Source organism: Heliangelus exortis, chromosome 3, assembly GCF_036169615.1.
Source record: "Heliangelus exortis chromosome 3, bHelExo1.hap1, whole genome shotgun sequence".
NCBI lineage: Eukaryota > Metazoa > Chordata > Aves > Apodiformes > Trochilidae > Heliangelus > Heliangelus exortis.
Genome location: NC_092424.1, coordinates 75,688,358 through 75,712,865, shown reverse-complemented (window position 1 = coordinate 75,712,865; position 24,508 = coordinate 75,688,358). Strand labels below are relative to the sequence as shown.

Here is a 24,508-nt window from a genome sequence, read left to right as displayed (position 1 = left end):
AGGATTCATGTACCTGCAAAAAGCTCTACTTGGGGAATTACAGCCTCGATGATATCAGCATTTAGAGCTGTCAGAGACAGTGAAAGGGAAGTCCTGACCTCCTCCTCATTCACTAACTCAATTCCTGAACTCCTGAGCTCCCCAATCCTGAAGCAGAAGAATTACACTGGACTAAAAGAGACCCCAAGAAGGAAATTTAAAAGCTTCACATTTCTGGCCTGAAGCTGTGAGACATTGGGGCAGACAGACCAAGGCATAAGAATTAGATTTGGCTTTTATATGATAAAAGGTATTTACATTCAAGACAATGTTCTGCTATAAACAAAAATGGTGCAAGACTTATAAAGACTGATGAGGAATTTAGATCTTCCTAGGTCTATTTTGATTCCCCAAACCATTAAGTGTCATTCCCAAAGAACTGAAATGGCAGAACTAAAATCACATAGATCTTAAACCCCATTAAGCTTAAAAATGTTTCCTACAAGAATTAAGGTTATGCTAGAGACTCAGCTACAGGCTAAGGTCTCAAAAATACTATGAAGTGTTTTTAATATATCATTGCTCTTCAAATTAGTCATGACTCTTGTTAAATACTTTACCAACAGCTCTCTACCATCTAGTCACACCTAGTCCATAGACATTTTTTAGCAAGTTTTAACATTTTCTTGGGATACTAAATCAAACCCCAGGCAAAAATAAACTGAAATACTAAAAACTTCCTTTCTTCACCAAAAAATGTAGAGTTTCAGACAAGAATAAGCAAGTGAAAAAGTCTGTTTCAAGTCAGAAAGCTTTAACAGAGTTTCCCTAAGGCTATTTTGGCTTCTTAACTACAGCAACTTCTCCTGTATATTCTCTGAATGGAAGATTGAGTTCTGTGAAGATGTTTCACCTCCATATACCTTAAGATAAAGATGCTAAGGCTCCTTGTATTGTATCCCTTACCTTCTTTGTAGTGCCCCAGTACACCCAACGTAGTGTTGCACTGTCTTCTAAAAACAGGGAAAAGATGAATTTTTTTATTCATCAGTAGCTTTGGCAACACTTATTAGCACAGTAATTTCTACCAATATGCAAGGGCTTACAAAATTCGTTGTACAAAAATGGTAACACCATCATTGACAGCATTTTAGATTAATAGCTAGTAATAAGCTCTTGCTCAAAAATAAATGTATCTGTTTTTAAAGAAAATTGACAAAAAAAAATAATAATCAACTGTTTATCAAAAGATGTAGGGATGTTAATGGAAAAGTGATTAGAGTGACTGAATTTGTACTGTTTTCACACTGTGCTGCCCCCAGTGGGTTCCTAGGATTTGTTTTAGTTCCCAGAGCAAAGGAATCAGTCCTAATTCTGCTTTTCCCATGGGGATTCTGCTCATGCTACAGCCGAATTCTGCCCAAGAATCTTGCTGCTGTAACACAGATGTTATAGATCTTTCTTCTTGAAGCTTGGTTCACAAAGAGATGATGGAAGCAAGTTAAATGAGGTGACTGTATTTCAGCAACAGAAATGCTGCTGCTTGCAGCATCCTGCTCTGAAAGTACTTAAAGGCTGCAATGGTAAGATTCAGCTGAGAACTAAACACAGACTTAGTTTATATGCACATTCCTGCATTTACTTTACACACTTTTCTTCTTAGGCATACATGCAAGTGCATGTATATGTATATATCTTCAGTACTTGTTAACATCTCTATTCAGCTAAAAACAAACATAAAATGCTCAATGAAACAAAATTTTTATGTATGAATTTCTGTATTCCTTTTTTTTCTCCCTCAGATTTACTTGGTTGCTAGTCTAATTTTTCTATTAAAACCAGCTACATGTTACAATAGTGATTTATTCTATAAGTCACCATTGTAACATGTAGCATAAGATAGTAACAGTGACTAAATAAAGACTTCTTAAATGTTATTCATGTCATCCAATTATTTTCATAGCTTCAGAATTGTCTCATGCCAGCCAACTGGAATAACACTTTCATGATACAACCCTAGTTAGAAATCTGTTCATACTGGAGTTTAAAAAAAGAGACAGTTACATTGAGAGTTCCACTCTGGACAAATCTCATCTCTGACATATTGCAGATGTTCAGACCCTAACCACCAACAATTTCTGCACAGATGTGGCAAGCAGGGCTTGAAACATTCATCATGAGCAGCTAAAGAACTGATTAAATTTACAAGACAAAAATATTTAAATGAGTCAGTCTGGTGATTTTTAAAGCACACTGGTCTTTTTTAATCTAATAATAAAAGAAATCACAATTTATTTATTTATTTTTAGTTTTTATTTATTATTTAGTTGGGGTTTTGTGTGCTTTTTGTTTTGTTTTGTAATAACAATGCAAGGCAAACAACTATGGTTATCAACAGAAAGGTTCAAATCTTTTGTAGGAACACTCCATTTAAGCACCTTATAATTCCCTGTTACAAATAACCTGGCAGTTAATGGAAGTAATTTTGAAATATCAGTGCTAGGAACTGTTAAACAAATAGCTGGCCTAATCAAATGTCTCACATGAGTTGTTACAGCACTTCCCAGTTTACAAACCTCAGATTTAAGAAAAGCTTGGTTTTTCTCACTTGAGGAAAGTTTTTCACCATGAGGACAGTCAGACATTGGAATGGTCTCCCAGAGGAAGTGGTGGATTCCCCCACTTTGGAAAGTTTTAAGTTTCAGTGTGACACGGTGCTGAGACATTTGTGAATATTATTAGAAAAGCTGGACTAGACGATCTTTGAGGTCCCTTACAACCTGATATTCTATGATTCATGGAAAAGTTCCTTCACTAATAAAAGCAAGGATTTTTCACACTATTTAAAAAAAAATCTTAAAAAAAAAACAACACAAAAGAAAAAACAAACAAAACAAAAAAAAAACAGCAAATGACCACCTCAAAAACCCCACAAACACCACATAAAAACCAAGCTCAAAAAAACCAAAACCCAGAAAATTATATGTACCATAAGAGATAAGAAAATGAAACACTTGCCTCTGTGCTCTCTATTAATCTCATTATAAACCCTCAAATATTGTTTATGTAAAAATTAACATTATTCAGTACAAGTCTTCAAAATCAGAAACCATGTTACTCTTTTATTTCCAAGGGGAAAATGTAGATTTTTAACTACTGGGGAAGATTTGTAGATCATTTTAAAGGATTCTGCATTAAGAAGCCATGACCAACAATAAAAATACTCTTTTTACGTCTTTTTCTGAGATCCATTTGAAGTTAATATTTTGTCTAATCTTCTCATTATTTTTTTATTCCAATCACAACCACTTTCCAGCTTCAGATGAATCAGTCAAGCTCCTGTTAGCAGCCTCTTTATACTCAATGAAGCCATCTGAAAATAACTTGTATAGGAATTTTGGCCTATCAAATCATTATTGTTTTTTTCCATTGAACATCCTCTTGAATTTAACACAGTTCTACAAAATGTCTCAAATAAAAGCCAAAACTATATTTGTCCATTGTTACTTTGTTTAGAGAAAAAAAAAGACTCACTTAAACAACACAAGTTCCAGCACACCTGACAACAGTAAGGTACATTTACTGTATTTCCCTCAAAATACTCATCCAGACTCCACCAACAGTCCAAGAGCCACAATTAATCCTCCAAAACATTTTCACCTGCCTTACTGCCTCCCTTCTACTATCCCTTTTCTAAAGGCATTTTTCAGCAATGCTTAACCTGATCAACAGTGTGCTGCTCTTTGTTGGCAACTTTCTTGTGGATCCTACCATGAATCATAGAATCATAGAATTGGCTGGGTTGGAAGGGACCTCAGAGATCATCAAGTCCAACCCTTGATCCACTACCGCTGCAGTTACCAGACCATGGCACTGAGTGCCACATCCAGTCTCTTTTTAAATATCTCCAGGGACGGAGAATCCACCACTTCCCTGGGCAGCCCATTCCAATGTCTGATCACCCTCATGGTAAAGAAATTCTTTCTAATGTCCAACCTAAACCTCCCCTGGCACAACTTGAGACCGTGCCCTCTTGTCTTGCTGATGGCTGCTTGGGAAAAGAGACCAACCCCCCCCGGCTACACCCTCCTTTCAGGGAGTTGTAGAGAGTGATGAGGTCTCCCCTGAGCCTCCTCTTCTCCAGGCTGAACAGCCCCAGCTCCCTCAGCCTCTCCTCACAGGATCTGTGCTCGAGTCCCTTCACCAGCCTGGTTGCCCTCCTTTGGACCTGCTCCAGGACCTCAATCTCCTTCCTGAACTGAGGGGCCCAGAACTGGACACAGTAGTCGAGGTGTGGCATCACCTGGGCTGAGTACAGGGGCAGAATCCCTTCCTTGGACCTGCTGGCCACACTGTTCCTGATACAGGCCAGGATGCCATTGGCCTTCTTGGCTACCTGGGCACACTGTTGGCTCATGTTCAGCTTCCTGTCAATCCAGACTCCCAGGTCCCTCTCTGTCTGGCTGAGATCCTAGCAAAACTCCTTTTACCATACAATGGGCAGATGGGAAAAAGACTTTCAGGAAAGCTGCAAGGCATCCTTCAGGAAGCAGAAATCCACCACAACAATCAAGCTAGCTCAGCTCTAAAGTCTGTCAGCAAAGGGGCAATTAAAGTGGAAAACTCATGATCTACATACTGTGGTAGCTGTAATCTGCTCCTGTCTACTCCTAATGATAAGCCAGTGGCAGATTCTGATCCACCTGTAGACCAGCAGTACTTACATAAGTACAATAAATCCAGTCACAATGCAAACATGGAGGGAAAGGTTAGTGTGCATTCAATGTCATCTCCACAGTTGACCCCTCTTGTCTGCCTGACTGAAAAGACCAGAAACAGTTCTCTCCAGTGTAACCCTAAATAACAGTTTAAATGGTGAACATTGAAGAGGTTTAACACTGCTGGAACACTGACTCATTTTCCAAAATTGTTCTGTTGAAAATAGTTTCATTTCGATTCAGAAAATACAGAATGGCAATTCTACCAATAACTTGTATGTATTAAAGATCCTTCTTCAGCCTTCCATTTCATATTGAGCTCACAATTTTTGTTTGGCAAGTTCTTAAAAATTTTTAGTCTTACAAAGACCCTTTCAGACCTCCTCTGGTACTGAAACAACTAAGGCAAGTTTCTGAAGTTATACAGACTCAACCATTACCTGCCCTCCTCCCAGACTGCTTTTATTCTTTTTGTTCTTAAGCAAACAAGCCTGTGAAACTCATGCATATTCAGTCCATGACTGTCTCATTTTGAGATGTCCCATAAATAATATGTCTGAATAAAGTTATAACCACTTGCTCACATGCTTGGATTTATACCCTCATACACATGGGATGCAACTTCAGAACATGAAAACAGACAAGTTGTGGATTTTTTTAATTGGGTGCAGTTCTAAATATATACATATATATAGATATCATATGATATTTATGCATCATATCTAGACACAGTCTAGTCATTCCTTTGATCTTAAGCCACAACCCACACAATGATGACAACATGGATACCATCACCTTCTCTGATATTTCAGTTTCCAAGTCCATCAAGCTGCAAAGAAAGGACCTGAACTGCAGGAATACAAGGCACTTAAGAGTAAAGCAAACAATGCAAAAAATGCATATTACTTTTATCTCTTCTGCTGGAGGCCTTGGTAAGTGGGATGGAGAGGATCCAATTCATATCTATACACTTTTAAAAGTATGAGGTTTGCAAGCTATTAGGAATTCTTGCTGCCACCTTCTTGCCCAGTGAGTCCATCTTTATCAATGGCAGTGGCTGCTGTCTGTCCCCTAAGCTCAGCCCACTGAAGTCTTAATGCTTATAGCCACATGCTTGGCTAGAATAGCTCAGCTATGCTGGCCCTTCTCTGTATGAAGAAAAAAATAAATATCCTCTTTTATCAGTCAATAAACCTGGTTTGGAAACCTGGGGCATTTTCAGCAAAGGCATTAGTAAAAAGAGCCAAGGTCTCTTCTTGGGCAGACCAACTAACAAAAACACAAATCAATTCACTTCATATATGTGAATCAAACAGTTTATGCATGAAGTTCAGAAACAATAACTTCATCAGGTCTATAGTAGCTCTGTTCTTTCCCATGTACTTTGAATAATCTCAACTTAATTCCTAGTTCCAGTTTTTTCATCAGGACCATAGTGCTGTCAGGTCTTCATACCACCATTATCTACGCACTGAGCAGTAGTTTTAGTATTAATACAACAATTATTCTAGGATCTCTTTCACTGTACAGCTTTTGTCTGCTTTCTTACAGCAAACTTTTGTTCAGTGATCCACACACCAGGTGGTCTGAGTGGGAATTCAAGGTACTTTTGTAAATACTAACAAAGCAATGAAAATTAACATACCGTAAAATACAGGAAATTAACTTCTCATCGTATCATCAATTTATCTACCCACCTAAATGAGTTTAAAATACCAGCTTCAAGCAGCCTGATGTTCTAGGGACACTCAGCTGCAACTTCATTTATAGTCTGTTTCCTTAGCAACACTATAATCCATCTGGCTGCAGAAAACTAAATTCCCAAACCATATCTTCCTATACACCGGAAACAGGCTCAAAAACATTTATATTTGAAACAGCATACAGTCATCATGATTAGTGAGTGTATAAATGAATCTGGAAAGGCAATAAAATTCTTAACACACACACTCCCTGCTCTAACTTGAGTAAGTGATTCAAATACTGAGAATGGCACACAGTCTTTTCTACTTCTAGGTTTTACAATAGCATCTCTTTCCTGACACTGCTGTCCTAAGCAAAGTCCTGGCTCTGAGATCTTGTCTACCATCTTCCATCAGGAGCTTCAGAAATGGAAACATTTCTCTCCTCTTTCTCCTACCATGCCCTGCTGAAGGAGCTTTCAGAACTACACAAGGTCAATGCATTTTCTTAAGACTTTTCTAAAACAAGTAATCTGAAAGACCTGGGATGGAATGCTTTTAATAGCAGTCAAAAAACCTGCTGAAAGTTAACTGCATTATGAAGCAGAGACAATTGTCTTAAAAATACTTACTCTGTAGTGATTAAAACTGTAAATTTCGTCTCTGCAAACCTAATTAAAAATTCGGCCCCCAACAGCAATGTTTAAGTATTGTTAAAAGCATAAAAATTGCAAATCCAAAATATTCAGGAAAGCCAGTTCAGAGACTAGAGGGTAACTAGCAATTTCCCAGTGCTGAAATCAAACTAAGATGGAAGTGGGTAACATGAAGCCTTCTATGACAAGGATGAAAGGATACAACTTAAAATGGAAGAATGTACATTAACAATATCCCATTTTGCCTCAATTTGAAAACTGCAATTAGGTAAAGGTTCTTATCTAACAGGCAAATTAAGCAGTTAGGTAGAGAGGAACAATCTCCTCATCGCCTACATCTCACAAAAAAAAAAACAAACCAAAAACCAAAAAAACCAAAAACAAACAAAAAACCCAAACAAACAAACAAACAAAAACATCAACAGCAATCGTCTTTAATACACATGATTTTGCCATGCAGTTAGAACCATTTCAGTGATAAACCTACACAACACTGCCTGACTTACTGTACAGTGCTGGTGTACAAGTCCATACTGACTGACATGCTGACAGCAACTGGAAAGATTTGAGCTTTCAGAAATCAGGAGTTTCCTCAGGCAAGGAACCACGTGGTGTTTCTCACTGCTATTCATTGCCTGGCATGCCTCTAGGAAATACTACATACAGTAACACATACTCTAGACACTCCCCCCAACCAAGTCCCACCTGACTGTTCACTAGAACCAACATTTCCCAGATGCTTCAGTGGTGGCTGGCTCCAAGAAAGAACTTCCAGGAAGAAGTTTAACTACATCAGACAGAAGCAATGACAGTTCTTTGTATTTTCTCCCAGGTGAGGGAAGGATCAAATTCATAAATACTAATAAAATCACTTTTTTGTTCCATTATATATACGCTATACGAGTGACCGCAGCAAGCCTGGGAAACAGGTTGTTAATCAGATGATTCATACAGTTGATTACATACATTTTGGAAAACATTTTCAAATAATTAGTTTAATTCTTTTTACTATGCAGATGACATCTTTTTGAATAACTTAGAACACAGTGGTGTTTTAGCCCCCAGACTGGCTGAGTGGTAAAGACAGTAGGCCTTCTGGCAATGTCTGGCAACCTTAGTAAGAGTTCATCAATATGAAGCTCTGACTTAAGACCTTAAGGAACTTTGACTTCCTTATGAATACCTGGTTTTCCCACACATGCATTTTCTTACTACTAGGGCTGACAGTAATCTTGCCTGATTTCAATATAGCATTGAGGTAATCACACCAGCTTAGCCAGGAGTCAAACAGAACATGCATTTCTGTAAAACAAATTCATTTAAACCTTTCAGATTTCTATTTTAATTAGCTTTTTTCTTAACAGAACTGTCTATGAACTCTACTTCTGTGTGCCTGTATTTGTCTGCAGAACTGTGTATGTTCTGCCTCTATATAGGAGCTGTATAAAGCTGAACAGGTACATTTCACAATCTCGTGGTTTCAGAAAACTAGCAAAATTACCATCACCAATGGCTGACACCAGCTTTCCCCAGGAGTCATTCACCAGGCTCCCCCCCTTCCTGGAGTTATGATGCTGGGATCATCAGCATGCTCAGCAGCTTGCCAGGAGCCACAAACACCATAACAGAATCAAGACCACTCATATTTTGCATCACCTTTTATCAAATCTTAGAAGACCACCAAAGTGACTGAGCAGCCCTTAAGTCAGCGTATAATTTGTACTGTCATCAAGAAATGAAAAATCTGGCTAATCGTTCAAATACAAAGAGATTTTTATAACAGTGGGGAAAACAGAGAGAACAGGGAACTAACATTTTCAGCCTTGCTCATAATAGCTCAAAGTGTATCACCATACTGCCAGTGTACCATGGAGATGCTTTTTCAAGCCTATCATCTACGGTAGCCTTGAAAACACGCATTTAAATGAGTTCATTTGGATTTAGCAGTTTAACAGCAGAAGTGCTATTACCTGAGATTTCATGCTTTGATTTGGTATTTCCAGAAAAGATGAATGTAGTCAGAACTTACCTTCTTATCAAAAGGAAAGGAATGGGGAGGAAAAAGGCTCCTAAATTCAGTGAGCAACCGTGGTCAGTCTAATCTTTATCCTCATAATAAATGCCATAGAAATTTTTTATGCCAGATGCAGATGTCCCAATACCAGTCAGGCATAGTACAGCCTCTCCCCCTTATAAACATGACTTTATGAGTCAGTATTAAATATCGCCAATTTTCTTTCAAATGTCACCTCCTTATCATAAATGACACATTTGAAGCCAGAGCAGATGTGCTGAATGCATTCAGTAGTATGAAGGATGGAATTAACTTCTCAGCTCTACCAATTCATGAACCCTTCAAATCAAAAACAAGGCAAGAGGTGGGAGGCCCCACCACTACTCAGTTGATTTTGCTCCAAAAATAAACAGGTAGTTCCTCTCCAGGATACATATAAATTTTACCAGAGTACTAATAAAAACATACAAAGGTCTGAGGTACCAGAATGCACGTATGCATTTGTGAGATAATGGGAAGAACAAACAGCACATATTTTCCTTCAGTGTTCCATGGCATGCCTTTGACTAGATGTGGAAAGAGCTTGGGAGATTTTTTTTACTTTGTTTCTTAAAACCCTTTTGGTTTTAAGCACAAGAAATTTGGATACAAGTACAGTTTGAAATAATTATCTGCACTATGGATTTTACACATCCCAAACCATATATTAATACTGTTAGTGATACAGGAATCAAAATATCACGTATACACTGTGTGCATGTGTTTCTGAACACATCCACAAATATGTAAGACTGCAGAAAAACATCTAGAGAAAATTCAGAAGTGACAATTGACAGAAGAGTCTAAATCAAAATGATCAAGTAGCAAGAGGCTTGAAGTACTATCTGAAGAATTTAATCAACATATATTATGTTTTTGAATTATTATTCAAGCCTGAAAAAAAAAGTCTCTATTTTTTGTAAGATATACCCTTTTCCTATCCTTACAAACAATGAACTTTGCACAATCCTTTGAAAGGGATAATTTTGTGAATTACAATACTGATACAGAAAGCTCGTAGCACTAACCATTTCTAAGTAGTATCAGGTTTTGAAGTTCTAACTATGACAGCTTGAGAAAGACAGGATTATTATTTTGCAATTTGCATCAAAAATACGTGTTTTTTTCTCCCCTTTGTTGCCAAACTTTTCCTTGTGGTCAAATAAACCCAAACTGAACATCTCTTGTCTGTGAACTTTTTCTTATCACTTCTTTTCCTGTTTTCAAAATGAGGAGATAACTTGCACAAGATAGTGAAGTAATGAAGATAATTTAATGTTCCTGAAGTACTGAGATATTACAGGTATGAACACCACCACAGAAGAAACACACATTAATTATTAAATATTCAGAACGAGTTGCAAATAAGGCATGTGATTGTATATTGAATTATGATAAGAAAATAAAGGACTGCAAAGGTGCTCACTAAGGATTAACCTTGCCTAAATGTAGCTGTCCTAAAAGCTGGATAGCAAGGCTAGAAGAGAGAAACATTGAGCAAGTAATTCAGCCATATGTAGGATAAACCACTTTCTGGGCAAGCTTGTTTTTCTCCACTGTCTGTAAAAGTGCCTGGAAAGTTAGTTGAGACTACCTCACACTATCACCATAGTCCTCCACAGATTATTTCTAACAGATCCCTGAAAAGTGGCATATTGTCAGTGGGTTTAAATTAGCTATGCAGTGGCCCATATAAGTAATGAGGCTGAAAAAAATTTAAATCACAGGACTAGATAGCTAGCTTTCAGAAGCTCAATTTGAAGACTTAGATTTACCTCCTAAAGCACCAGCATCCATTCACTGCACATAATGAAGCAGGCACCCACTAGGAAATACAATGCATCATCATATAGGAGAAAAAGATTTTTTTCAAACATCTCACCTGCTTCAAAAAGCAAGGCTATCAAAAGATTTTTTATCTTGCCCACATTAAAAAAGGAAAAAAAAAAAAAAAAAAAAGAAAATTAAACTGATTTGACCAGCATGCTGCTGAATAAAGTCTGCAAGACCACCTGCAAGAGAATTGGGATTTATATGTTTGGTAAAAGTTATAAACTTTCCTGACAGAAAGACAGTTATTAAGCATCTGAAAAAAAGATGTTGTTTTTAATGAGGACAAGAACCAGATTCTTCCTACAAGACTCAGAGCAAAGGGCAAGGAATAATGCACACGGGTTACAGTATGGGTAAATTCAATTAGGCCTTAGGAAAAAAAAAAGTCATGGTGAGAGTGGCTAAACACTGGAACAGGTTACTTGCAGAACCTGCAGAATCTCCATCCTTGGGAATACTCAAAACCCTGAGCAACACCATGCAGCTTCTGGCTCAGTGCTGAGCAGAGTGTTGGCCCATGTCACCTGCTGAGGTCTCTCCCAGTCTCAGTTATTCTGTAGTTTTGTGCTCCAGCCTCAGCCCATTTAGGCCATAACTGCAATTAATTCCTTCACCACAGCCTGTTAAATCTGAGTGCTGGATCTGAAAGCCTGGTTTCCCCTTTGCTTTCTTGACCTGATCTGCTTGGCTAGCTCACCTGACCCAGGCAACTTGACAGCTGCAGACTAGATTAGAAAAAAATATTCTAAATCTCCAAGTAAAGTGATCAGCAACTAGAAATTGTATAAGAAATCAACCTAGAAAAGAATCTGGCAGAAAAAACCTACAGGTTGCCAACTGGGCAACAAAACGGCAGAGAAGAAACAGGTCAGTAAGAGTGAAACATTGAAGGGAAAACAGTAGTAAAGTCACCAGACAGCACTGCCCTGTGGACAACAGAACAGAAACTAAGCCCCAGTTTCAGCAGCCTCTTTAAGTTGGCTATTGTATTGCAAACTACAAGGTAGCATGGGTCATTTCATAATTCATGTATAAAGCATGTTATTTCCTTTCCTTGCCAATCCACATATGGATCACAACCTATTGCTACAGCTCAGACAATTAGAGTTTTAACTGGCATTTAGAGGTGCTGATTCTGTTAAGGACATAGGAAGTGATCAAATACACTCTGGAAAAAAAATATTCCTTTGGCTTCTATTTGCTTTTGGGATCAACAACAAAAGCAAAAAACCCACCCAAAACTTATGTTAAAAAATTCATTCCATTCAGGTTTGAATGTCAAGGTCTGAAGACTTGAGAAGTAGCAGTTATGAAACTGTAACTAAACACTATGATATAGGTTTTAACTACATGACTAAATACTACTTATCAACACAGAATCCATCGTTCTTTAGAAGGCCCAGTGCTGACCAAGATAAGCAAGTGTTCAAAGCCTTACTTTCTTCACAATTATTGTGTGTCACCATGTCATATTCCATAAACGCAACTCAAGCCTTGCTTTAGTAACTCCAAGGAGAACAAAATCAATGGAGAGATGCAAAAATCATTACCATCCACTAATTTGGTTTGCCTAATTTGAGATGCTAAGTGCTCTGAAAAGTGAGATCCTGGACAGCATGAAGCATATCTCCCAAAGGCTGCATCATCATCATCACTTCCAAGCTTTAAATTTCCAAATACTTCTGTGCTTATGTGGTCTTAACAATATTCTTTTAAACAAAGCTTGTGTATAATGTACTTTTAGATTGAAGTAAATTAGGTTACAGTTATGCAAGAGATTTCTCTAGGTGCCATTCAAACCAGTGGGGCTCCTCAGACACTTCAACATGTGCCTACAGTGTAAATACCTTACCAAATCATAGGCATATATGAGGCAGAAGAAAAAGATGGCTCATCTTTCTCCTAAGGTCCATGTTGAAAAGTATCATTGTTAAGATTTGTATTTTATGAGGTTTCATTAAAATGAAATCAACTGAAATTTCACGGAGGCAAGATGTCTGATCAGGAAAGTACTTCAAAACATGCACTAAGTCCCACTATATATTTAAGGTTTAGGTAACTATCAAAGCATTATCCTCAACTGGAAAAGAACTGACTAAACAATTTCTCTGCTGAAGTTTTTATACTGCATTACTAGTTGGGTTAGCAAAGCCATAGCCAACAAATACTGAGGAAAAAAAAAAAATACACTGTTCTGATGAGGTATTTCTTAAGTCTATGAGAGGCAGTGTGACCTGACAGATCAATTTTCAATCTGAGATTCTACTCACTAGGATTCCTTAGATAATTCCTTCCTCTTGCCTCACTTTCTTTGTTGCTCTGAAATTTATTTATGAGATTTATGTGAGATTGACTACACATATCAACACTCAAAAAGCAAGCACAGCATAAAACCCAATGAACATGCACTGTTTCATTAATAAACCAGTGAGATACCTCAAAAATGTGAACTACAACACATACTTAGAGAGTGTTACAAAGTACAGAGCCTTTGTTCACAGTTTCAGTGACAAATAAAAAGACAGCAAGCATGGTGAAAGTTCACAATTATTTATTTTAAACATCTAGTCTAATAATTTTAATGGGCTAGTGGTAATCTCTCCAGGTATCCAGAAGTAAATAATCTTCAGAGCACTTAAAAAAAAAAAAACAACTCACTCTGGCCAACTTGTTACTTATAGAAGAATAATTAGGAAAATGGCAGAGGAGCACAAGCAATAGACATGGTCACACCCAGCCATCAAGATTGCTTATGGGCATGCACTGCTCTCAGAGTACCTTCTCAAACAAGAAAAACCCATGCAAGCCTTTCCCTGATCCTGCTTACTCCTTCCTTGTGGACAAGTGGAAAAGGCACCAAGCCTTCACTCACCTGCACAAAAAAACCAGCCCTGACAGTTCTAAGCAGATGACTATGAAAAGCAGCATTTTATAGTGCCTGAGATCCTCAGTGAAGGGAAATTAGATCACTATGATTGAGCACAGAGTTAAGAGAGGCTACTTACAGTGTTACTGATAGACTATGTCTGCACTAGTAAATCAAGCAATGCCAGGAACCATTCCCAAGAAATGGAACTCACTCACACAGACTGCTAAATTGTGCAGCATCCTTCTATCGCAGGCCAGCTACAGCTCTCATATGCAATTATTTGGCATGAATTCGAAACACAGAATCAGCTGGGTTGGAAAAGACCTCTGAGATCATCAAGTCCAACCCTTGATCCACTACCACTATGGTTACCAGACCATGGCACTGAGTGCCACATCAGTCTCTTCTTAAAAAGTCTCCAGAATGGAGAATCCACCACCTCCCTGGGCAGCCCATTCCAATGTCTGATCACCCTCTCTGTAAAGGATTTCTTCCTAATTATCTAACCTAAACCTACCCTGACAGAGGTTAAGTCCATGCCCTCTTGTCTTACTGATAACTGCATGGGAGAAGAGACCGACTCCCCCTGGCTACACCCTCCTTACAGGGAGTTGTAGAGAGTGATGAGGTCTCCCTTGAGCCTTCTCTTCTCCAGACTAAACAACCCCAGATCCTAATTTGGATTTAATGCTGTCCCCACTCAGTAGCTTGTATTCAGCTACTCCATTCTGAAAGGAAGGAGAGTTTAGCAGCATTGACAAGGGCTAATTCATGCCAGTTGACTTCAAGACCAATGAGAACAGTCTTGAGTACATTTATCTGGTAGTAAAAAGGTCACAGCCTCTCCAGGCCTCTATTATTACCAGAGGAAGACTTCAAAAGTGGCACATGCAATGAAGTACATGAGGACAGTCTGATCAGTACCACCTGACAAGTCATCTACACATAATAGCATACAAGAAAATTAGAAATCTGTAGAGCTCACACTGGCTTCTTTCTGTTTCCTTTGGCAGACAGACCTTGTATATCACCTACCAATACCTACAGTCTCATTTCTTTTCTCAGTTAAAAAAAAAAAAAAAAAGTCTATACATTTAACATGTGCTCTTACAGTAAGGCCATCCTGTAATTAATGAGTTTCTAAAGGCTGATCACTTGGCAGTAAATATTTCAAATAAAAGTTATTTGAAATTATCACTCTTCTAACTACTAGTCACTAACAAACCTGCTTCTGTGGACTAAAAATATAATTACTAGTGACTATGTTAGGTTAACCTGGGAATACAGCCCCAGCAATGTTTACAAACACATTTTCACAATAGATAACTGCAAAAATAACAGAAGAAATACATTGGAGAACTAACAAAACACGTATTACGGATACTCTTTGAAATCTCTTTATATCAGACTCTAGAAATGTTCTGTTTAAAACCAAGCCCTTCCTAATCTGATGCCTGTGCTCAAATGTCAGAACGAGTAAGGCGCCCCACAGAAAATGCACAGTACAAAACCCCTTCAGCACCGACTAAAGGATTCATGCTTTCAGTAAGGATAAACAATTTTATTTAACAATCCTCTTGGGCATGAATCTAACATAGCTCTGACCATTTAAAACTCTTATGTTACCTGTACTTTTATGCAAACCCACCGGTATCTCTAGAAAAAAGAGTTTTTACAGGAAAAAGTTTCTAACATGCTTTGTTACATATTAGCCTGCACTGGATCATCTTGCTTTTAAAATAAAGTCTTGAAGAAAACCATGTGAAACACCCAAACATTAGATGCCCATTTAAAAAACACCAATCGTTTTTCACTTTCTCGAGTGAGGCACTTCGGTTTTTTTTTTTCCAAGAGCGACTTCCCACATCGGGAGCAACACGTACACGGTACCAGGCACCGAGAGGCTCTCCCTGCTCTGGAGTTTCGCACCCTCAGGAATCCGGAGGGCAGGGGACACACAGCAGCCACCCCACGCCCGGCGCCCCTGAAGCGGGCGGGAAGCGGCCGCCCCCACCCCTCGGTGGCTTCAGAGCCGGCACCAGCTCGGAGATTTCAAAGAGCGAGGGACGAAACCGAAGGCGGAACCACCGCGCCCCACACACACCGCCTCCACACCCGCCGCCGCCGGACCAAGCCCTCCGCAAGAGCCCGCCGGGCGGCCCTGCCTGCCCGCACTGCCACAGGACGTGCGCCGAAAGCGCCCACCCGGGGCTGGCAGCACTCCCGTCCCCGGGCCCCGCTGTGCCCGCCCCCCCGCCCGCCGCCTCCCCTCAGCCGCCGCTGACCGTTGCCCGCCAACACCTCCCGCGGCGCCGCCGGGAGAGGGGGCGCCCGGCCGCCCTGGGCCCACGCAGCCTCCGCGGGGTCCCCCTCTCCGAACCGGCCTAGCCCAGTGGCTTGTGACCGACCGCCCCCAGGCGGGGGACGCGGCAGGACCCGTGCGGTTCCCGCCGGGTTTGGAGCGCCCTCCCGGCCGTGGGAGTCCGGCTAGGGGGAACCGGCATAACCCTGCGGAGCTCTCGGGAGTCCCCGCTGCAACTCTTACCCCCACCCCCCAGACCACCGCCTCCCTTGGATCAGGGGCGGCTGCAGCCCAGGCCCGCGGAACTGCCGCCGGCGGACCCAACGCCGGCCGGGGCTCAACGCCTCTCACCTCACGGCGTGGCCCGTGCCCTGCGGAGCCCGGAGCAGCACAAGCCCGGCCTGAGCACATCTCTCCAGGAAGTTTCCTGCGATCGCAGCGGCCGGGCAAAACAAAAGCTTCAAAGCTGGGAGCAGGATAAGGAGGAAGAGGAGGAGGAAGGGCAGCACAAGCAGAAAAGTGAGGGGCATCACTCGCTCGCTGCCCGCGGCTGCCGACCCCCCGGAGGCAGCCCCGCTCAGCGCCGCCTCCCCATTCGCTTCGGCGGCGGCTCTGCCGCCCGGGCAGCACCACGGAACCGCCGGTCCGAGGAGCAGGCAGACGAACCAGCGCTCTCCTCCTCCCTCGCCTGCTTGCCGGCAGCTGCCGCCCGTCCCGCTCGCCGCAACGCCGCCGAGCCCCGCCCACGCTCCCGCCCGCCCGCGCCGCGGCTCCGCCTCCCGGGGGCGCGCAGAGGCTGCGGCCGGGCGGCCCTCGGAGGCCGGCGCTCCCCCGGCCGAGCCGCCCCCGCTCCCCCGGTGGGAGGCAGCCCGCCCCTCCAGCCCTGTGCCCCGCACCTGCGGACAGAGAAGCGGCGTGGGCTGGGATGAGCTGCTCTGCAAGGCCCCTCTGTTCGTTTCGCCCTGGCAAGCGTCGCGCCGTACAGGCTGTTCCTGTAAAGTTGGAGAAGCTGCTTCTGGAAATGCAGGCAAAAGAGATGCTGAAAGCAGAATTGAGGCACGCAGAGGAGATCCAAGCCTCCTGGCACGCAGCAACGGAACTATGATATGCACTTGGTGGTATTGCAGACCTTGTGTACGTAAAGAGAAAATGGATATGTCTTTAGCAGTCCCTGACTCAATGCATAGAGTTGTGCTGGCTGAGTTTTAAGGACTAAGACAATCCTTTACACCTATCTCCTCATTGCCCACATCCCTCCTAGGTCAGGAGGTAGCTTTGCCAAACAGGATACAGTTGCAACACTAAGGTCACATAGTATGTGGTGTTGGCAGCCGCATCACCTGCAAACTCGGGAACGGTGATTACTGATGCTGAGAAATGCAAAGCAGTAAGTTTTGTAATTTAAGACCAATGTCTATGTGGTTCAGGGTAGCTTATTGTGGGTTTAGCAAGTAGCTCTACTTACCTAGTTAAAATATGTATTTGGCATGGCTTGTTGTATCAAATGGATTTAAAATGATGCAAATAGATACGAAAACTCCATTACAGAACTTGATGTCTGAACCAGGAAGTCTTTCAAAATCCCCCTTTCCAATTCAAAATGCATATACTTGCCAGATACTAGGTCTCTGCATCAGATCACAAGTGTTCTTAGTGAACTTGGAACATGAGAGAAGAGCGTAAGCAAGCTTCTCATTCTTCTAGATTGATCTCTTAGGCATGAAGCTGATGCGATGCCAGCAGAATGTTAGCAGCTACATCTGCTGATGCTGCCTTCGCTTTTGACAAAACAACTCTTGACAGAGTCCAGCTGTCCCGCTGCACTCACATGGCTATGGTGGAGAACCAGAAAGCAAATCCAAAGAGAACACAATTCTTTCTGGCTGCTTTAGAAGTTCCTGACCAAATAAAATTATTTCTTTATTCTTACATCTTCTTTAACAAGTATGTTATAAGAACTTTTTTTTCTTGTAATTTCCCCTCGGAGAAAAATTGCTGTTAAAGTCTAGCGTTCACTTTGAGTGCAGAAGGAAAAAAACAAGTGTGGGCTCCATTTGTTTTCAGTGATGCACTCTGAGCTCCTCCCATCCAAAATAAGCATAACTATCTAGTGAGAAACTGCCCCGCTGGGGCTTCTGATTTGTTTTGCTGTGGTTGGCTGAAGTCTTTAAAGGCTTTTTCTAGCATAGGAGAGACAGTGATATATTGATTCAATTTGAAAATTCTCAGATATTATCACTGCACTCTATCTTGTGGAAGAGGCAACAACACATTATAAAATCATCCTATAGTGGGGTTTTTGAGTGATTAAAACTAACAATGTCCAATTCTTGCCAAAGCACAGAACTGCAAATAGCAGAGGATACAAGAAGTTGTTTAATTCTCTAGCTACCTAATTGTGCCAAATGGGTTTCTGTAAATGTCCCTGGGTTTTAGGTATGAGCTTTATGTCTCCTCTGATTTGGAAAGGAGTTTTAGAAAAGCATTCAAAGTGTGCAATTTGAAAAGACAAACTAAAGCAGAAAGGAACACACTTTCTGCCAAGGAGCACCCACAGTTGTGACTGTGTCTTCATAAGGCTTCAGGTGGAACAGGGATGGTGATCTAGGGGGTATGTGACTGGGAAAAAAGACTTTGCTATGCAGGATTATCATGTAGGGAACTGACTGGTTTGGGTTTGGTTTGTTGGTTTGGGGGTTTTTTTGTTTATTTTGTTATCCCTGTAATAACTACAATAATCTAGCTGTACCTGGGACACCATATTGAAGATCATTATCTATCTTACCAAAAAACCCAAATGATGAGGTTCTTTTTGCCCTTATGAAATTGCCTTTCATGGCTTGTGATTTTTTTCCCCTTGATGTTCAGTGCTGCTTTGGGAAATTTGAATAGGCATTGAGGCAGAAACTATGAACCATAGCAAAGGCATATTCATACATATTCGTGTCTGTCTGGGTGCAGAGAAAATTGAGCAACTTCTCTGGATCCACAGCTAAAGATAGGTTAACCTTATAATAGTTGCCGTAGGACAAGCTTGAAGAGAAAGCCATTTAATTTAATGAATAACTTAAAATACAAAGGGCTAGTTATTCCAGCTGTTCCTTGGACGGAAGAAAAAAGATTTTCTTGAGGAGAGACTGCAGAAAAGCTTAGTCATTCAGACCCAAAAAAGCAGGGAAAAACAAGTCTTGCACAGGAAGAAGTTAGGAGAAAATTCTCCTCTGAATTACCTCGGCCCCAGAAGCAGGTTCCACAAGGAGGCTAAATTTAATTAGTAGACATGACCTGTGTTTTTTCTTTTCTTTTTTCTTCTTCCAGATCTCTCCTCTCTCTGTTGCAGCAGTAATGTTCATGCTTCTCTCCATCATGCAGTGTGGAGCAGCAAGGCTGGGCAAAGCACTGGCTTTTTTTCCCTCATTTGCCACAGATGGGCTTGGAAAACACATTGGTCAGCCTGGTGATTGCCTCTATGCTTTACTGCTCTGAACTGTGCTAAGTCCAGTAAGGTAGAATTGATCTGTTTTAATTAATGCTTCAATGCAAACAAGGCCTTGAAGGTGGAGTGTCTCCTTCTGTCTATTGTGACAATTAATAGTTGATTCCAGAGAGAAAGTACTAATTCTCCTTGGCTACAGCATTTGTTAGCCTTTTCCAGACTCCTTGGTCATTTTCCTACAGTACACTTCCTCACTGTGCTAATTACAGTAAAGACCAATGAATAGCAGGAGAACATGTAGATGAACACAAGAAAAATTAGATGTTGAGAGATTTTATGTTTGCCCTTATTAATCCGTTAGTTGCATGCAACCCCAAAGGATCTTGAGTTTCAAGGCTGCCTGAACTTTGTGCCCTGAAGAAAAGGAAGATTTCAAAATGTGGTTTCTAGTATATCCAACATAAAAAAAACAAAAAAACTTATCATCATTTTTGTCTCCCTTTTCTTTGTAATAGAATGAATTTGAAGACTCAAAAAAACACAGCATAGTATAACAACAAAGTGACAGTTCCAAGATGCAACCTTGTTGAGGTTATCCACGTGCTTGCAGTTACAAAAATATTTTGTTCTACCCAAATATGGAACACAAGCAAGCTTACCACAGTAGCTGGGATGAGTAAGGATTACAGTGAAAAAGAATATTGCTATTTTGAAATGGAAATTTATTACATTTATCTGAGCATTGATGCAGAAGGCTTCTGAACTGGAGTTGAGTTTCAAATGTAGCACAAAAATTTTTCACACTTTTCTTTAGAAAAATGAGATCCTCTAGAGCTGCTTTTGCAGTGGAGCAAATATCAACTAGTCCTTTCCTCACAGCTTCAGTACCTTGTTTTCCAGCCTGTTTTTATCCTGAGATAAAAAGAGAGAAAGAAAAAGCATCTGAGCAAAATTTCTGTAATTGTCAAGCAAATATGAGATGTAGTGCCACACATTCAGTGCCTCTTGTCTTTTGACTATCTGACTGCTATTGAAGTGATTCCTCTTTTATTTCTCACAGCAAAAATGAAAAGATGGTCAACAAACCTCAGAAATCCACCTTTCTCTCAAAGGTCATTTGCTGCTTCAGTTACTACTTTTTGCCTTTGAAGCAAGATAAACCAAAGTTCTATTGCATCTGTACATAATCCACACAGCCATGAAAAAAAATGTCTTGGAAAAATTCAGCATTCAACTTCTGATCTAGAAGATCCTGAATTATAATCATTTCAGAAGCTTGTAGAAGTGGATGACATGGCACAGAAGAGTCTCCAAAATATTTTGCCCCTGAAATTCAATTCTTAAGAACTACGTCCCAGTTTAACAAAAGGTGTCTGATTCACTACACTTCTCAGCATTTAGACTGCTCTGTAAGAGAACCAGCTGACCTCCCCTTGTACTTAGTATGCTGGACACTCCTTGGTATTGCCAATCTTGACAGGGCAGCTACATCCAGTATTGCTAAGTTTATATACTCTTTTTTTTAATATGGTGTTTGTTTAATTTTGTTCTTTGATCCAGGACCCAGGGGAAAAATCTTGATGCATGGACTTCCTAGAGAGAAACTCTGAGCTTTTTTCTGTACTCTCTGGCCTTCCCTCCCCTCTGTGCTTCCAAGCAGAGTTTGTAATAAAAGAACTATAGCCTATTGCCTATGCAGATCACACCTGTGTCTGGTTTTGTAAATTTGCTATTTGTTCACATTCAGACTAGATCTAACTTCAGTTACTCAGTCCAGTTTTCAGTAGAACCATTATGGTATGTCTTGATATATTTTTTTGTAAACCAATAATTTTTACTTGTAGCATAGGAATTTAAATAAAAGTTTTTTTTTCCCAGCAAATGCTTTGAGGTCCTTACATGATAGTCTAGTGAAACTAGCTGGGATTTTTCCAGTGTCTAAATGCCAGAAACTGTCTACTGTGCCAGCATTTGAGCATATTCAGTGTTTTGTGCAGCTACTCTCTCTAGGAAAAGCACAACTAATCAGGACTTCTGCCACAAGGCACCTTTCTTTTCTGATGTAACAAGTTTGGTATTGCAAAATCTAATTCTGTGCATCATCTTATCTGTTGCCATTCATTTCCCAGCAAATTTTATTTTTAATAGGTCCTATAAATCAAAAGCAAAGATGGACAACATGGATATTATTCATTCAAATAATCTGATTTAATTTTATTTATAACCAAAGGCAATTCACCATGAACATAATGAAGTGGCCTCTATAATAAAATAAGTTTTTGAACTGCTTGCCAATTACAAATGCTTAATAGATCTTCCAATTAAATAAAAATAATGATGAAAACTCACTTATCATTGAAAGAGAGCATTAGAGTAACGAAGGCAAACAATTTGCCATTGGGAAATATCTGTGTTAGAATCCCCTTGTCTGCATTAGTAAGTAACTCCAGCAAAGAATGAATATGAAATAGTGAGTTTAAAACAAAATTTTGTATTCGGTGGATTTAAGAAGAATGTAAACATTTTATTATGGTGTTGCTCATAATTTTCAGTAATCTCTTTGAAAAAAGATACTACTTTTTTTTTTTTTAATTACACCTGGGATTAGCTAATATTTTAAAATACTTTTTAAGTTCTCTTTGCCCTAAATATAACATTGTGAGAACAGCACTAGTAATTTAACAGTGACTTTTACCTGTGGAGGCTTGTACAGCTTGTACTCCTCAGAGAGAAAGATGTCTGAGAACATATGTGAAGACAGGAAACACCCCACTGGGTCAGTCTGGGAATCCTTTTTTTCCTCTGTCAGTGGGAAGAGACCCAAGGGTACATCAGGTGCTTTGAGTGTACATCAAACGTACACCATAGCAAGGGGGTTGGAATTAGATGATCTTTCGGGCCTCTTCCAAGCCAAACCATTCTATGATTCTATGAAATGGGGCAGGCTGTGGTCTCTTCTCCAGAATTTCTTACTGAAGTTCTAGCTGCACTTTTTACTCTCAACTTTTTATCCACTCTCTGACCAAGGCAGTTCCGAGTTGTTGGACTCTCTCATCAACCTCTTCCAGGCCCTGTTCCTGTTGGTCACCAGAAGACAGAAGCAGGGTGGGGGAATCCTGATAACTATGAAACCTGTTTTTATTCATTTATTTTTCTCACTTCTCCAGACAGAGGATCACTGGGCAGCATCCACCTTCTCCTCAGTTAACCTTCAAGCAGTTGCAGGTGATCTCAGTGCTGCTTTGCTTCCTGCCCTTCTCTATTTCCTTATCTCTGTGTTTTTGATCTTGTAACACTTTCTTTCATTTACTGTTCATTGTATTTCATTTTTCTCCATGTTTTTTTTATCTTTACCCTCTCCCTCCCTAGGGGATCTTCAAGGTTTTGCTAATACATACCTAAAAGGAAAAGCAAATCAAACCAGCAGCAGTAGGAGAAACTTGTTATTGGGTGCACAAAAGCTTGGCTGCCTTCTCTAGGTATTTTTTCTTGTACTCTATTGGCTTCCAATCCTTGCCTATTCCTTTTATCATCCACTTTTTGACTTTTTGTACATGGATTTGTTTGAACCTGCTGTTAGGATCTGCACAAAGTCTTTTGGCAGCAAGTCCAGAAATTCACCAGCCACTGTGTAAAGTAATGTGTTCTTTTTATCTACTTCACACTAATTTCAGCAAATGAGCTAAACTGATATTTTACAAAAAACTGTCCCATATTAATCTTTTCAGCCACCTTCATGATTTCTTAACCTTGAACAAGTCTTGCCACAGCACTCTCCTAGTTGAAAAGTCTCTAATTTTTTAGTCTGACCTCATAAGGCAGCCAATTCCTTTAATCCCTTTAGTAGTTTCAGTGAAACAGAAGTTGTCTTCTCTTTGTCTTCCCTAACTCTACCACGTCCTTTTCCAGGTAACCAAAATGAGAACTCTACAGAGCATTCAAAATGTGAGTACAAAATGTGAGTTATAGAGTTGTGGCAAATTGAGGGTCTCTCACTACCCTTTTAGGTGATGCCCAACACCTTCTTTGCCTTTTGTTTGGATGCTTCTACAAATCCACCCAGTGATTTCAGAGAACTACAGTCCCAATAACTTTAACATTTCTTTTTTGAGTTGTATCTGTCACAAATCAGGCAATGCTCTGTGACAACTGGTGGGCATCAGAGAAAGCCAACTTGTTTAGCTAAATAAATAATGTTAATTTTTAGAAGCAATGTGACACTATGCAGGTTCAGAATTTCACTCTGAATCCCATGAATTATTACTTTTACAATTTCTTGTGTATTTTCTGAATATGTCTATTGCTCCCAGTATTGCAGGTCTTCCAAAGGAGCAGCTCTACTTTGAGTGAAGTTGAATTTTCATTTAAATAAACTCAAGTGTATCTTTGGTATGAGGTAGATGAGATGAAAGTGCTGTAGATGTAGATTCGACATAGGAAGACAGGAGAAAGAGCAAATTAGAGTTACCTTTGGAGCAGTACCTGAGGCCTGTGATAGAAAAGTCATCTTCTTTGTGGTTGTTGATCTCCATGGTGAGCAGATAAGGAAGAGGGGAATGAGTGTTCCTTAAACATCATTGCAGTCTTCATGAGTTTTTCTTTCTGGTTTTGTTTGGGTTTTTTGTTATTGGTTGTTTGGTTTTGGTTGTTTTTTGGTTTTGGTTTTTTTTTAACTTTACCTCTAATTTTTAGATGCACAAGCACGAGCAATCAGAAGGCTGTTATCAGAGACCCTGTTACTGAGGTTTTTGTGTATTTGTGCATACACCCTGTACATGATAGACCCTCTGATTTGAAGGCCTTTCAGTTCAAGCAGATACAGACTGAAAAAATACATTGTTGCTTACTCATCATACCTACAGAGAAGTAATGGCTTTCTAGCAACAGAATTTTTGCACATTATATTTTGCTTGGTATGTTAGTTCTTGTTTATTCAGTATCTACATGAAACCATTATGTAGGATACCTGTGGGGAAACCA

The 24,508-nt window shown here is 40.2% G+C and overlaps 1 protein-coding gene across 1 annotated transcript in view; it reads right to left on the bottom strand.

Annotated features, from left to right (window-relative positions):
* LOC139795458 (uncharacterized) overlaps positions 1-24,060 on the bottom strand; it is a 37,566-nt gene extending 13,506 nt beyond the window's left edge. Inside the window, exons 1-2 of the mRNA XM_071742452.1 lie at positions 24,011-24,060; positions 16,444-17,107 (exon numbers count right to left, since the gene is read on the bottom strand). Of these exons, the coding sequence (XP_071598553.1) occupies positions 16,444-17,107; positions 24,011-24,060 (714 nt within the window). The remainder of the gene's footprint in view (positions 1-16,443; positions 17,108-24,010) is intronic.
* Positions 24,061-24,508: the final 448 nt, after the last annotated feature.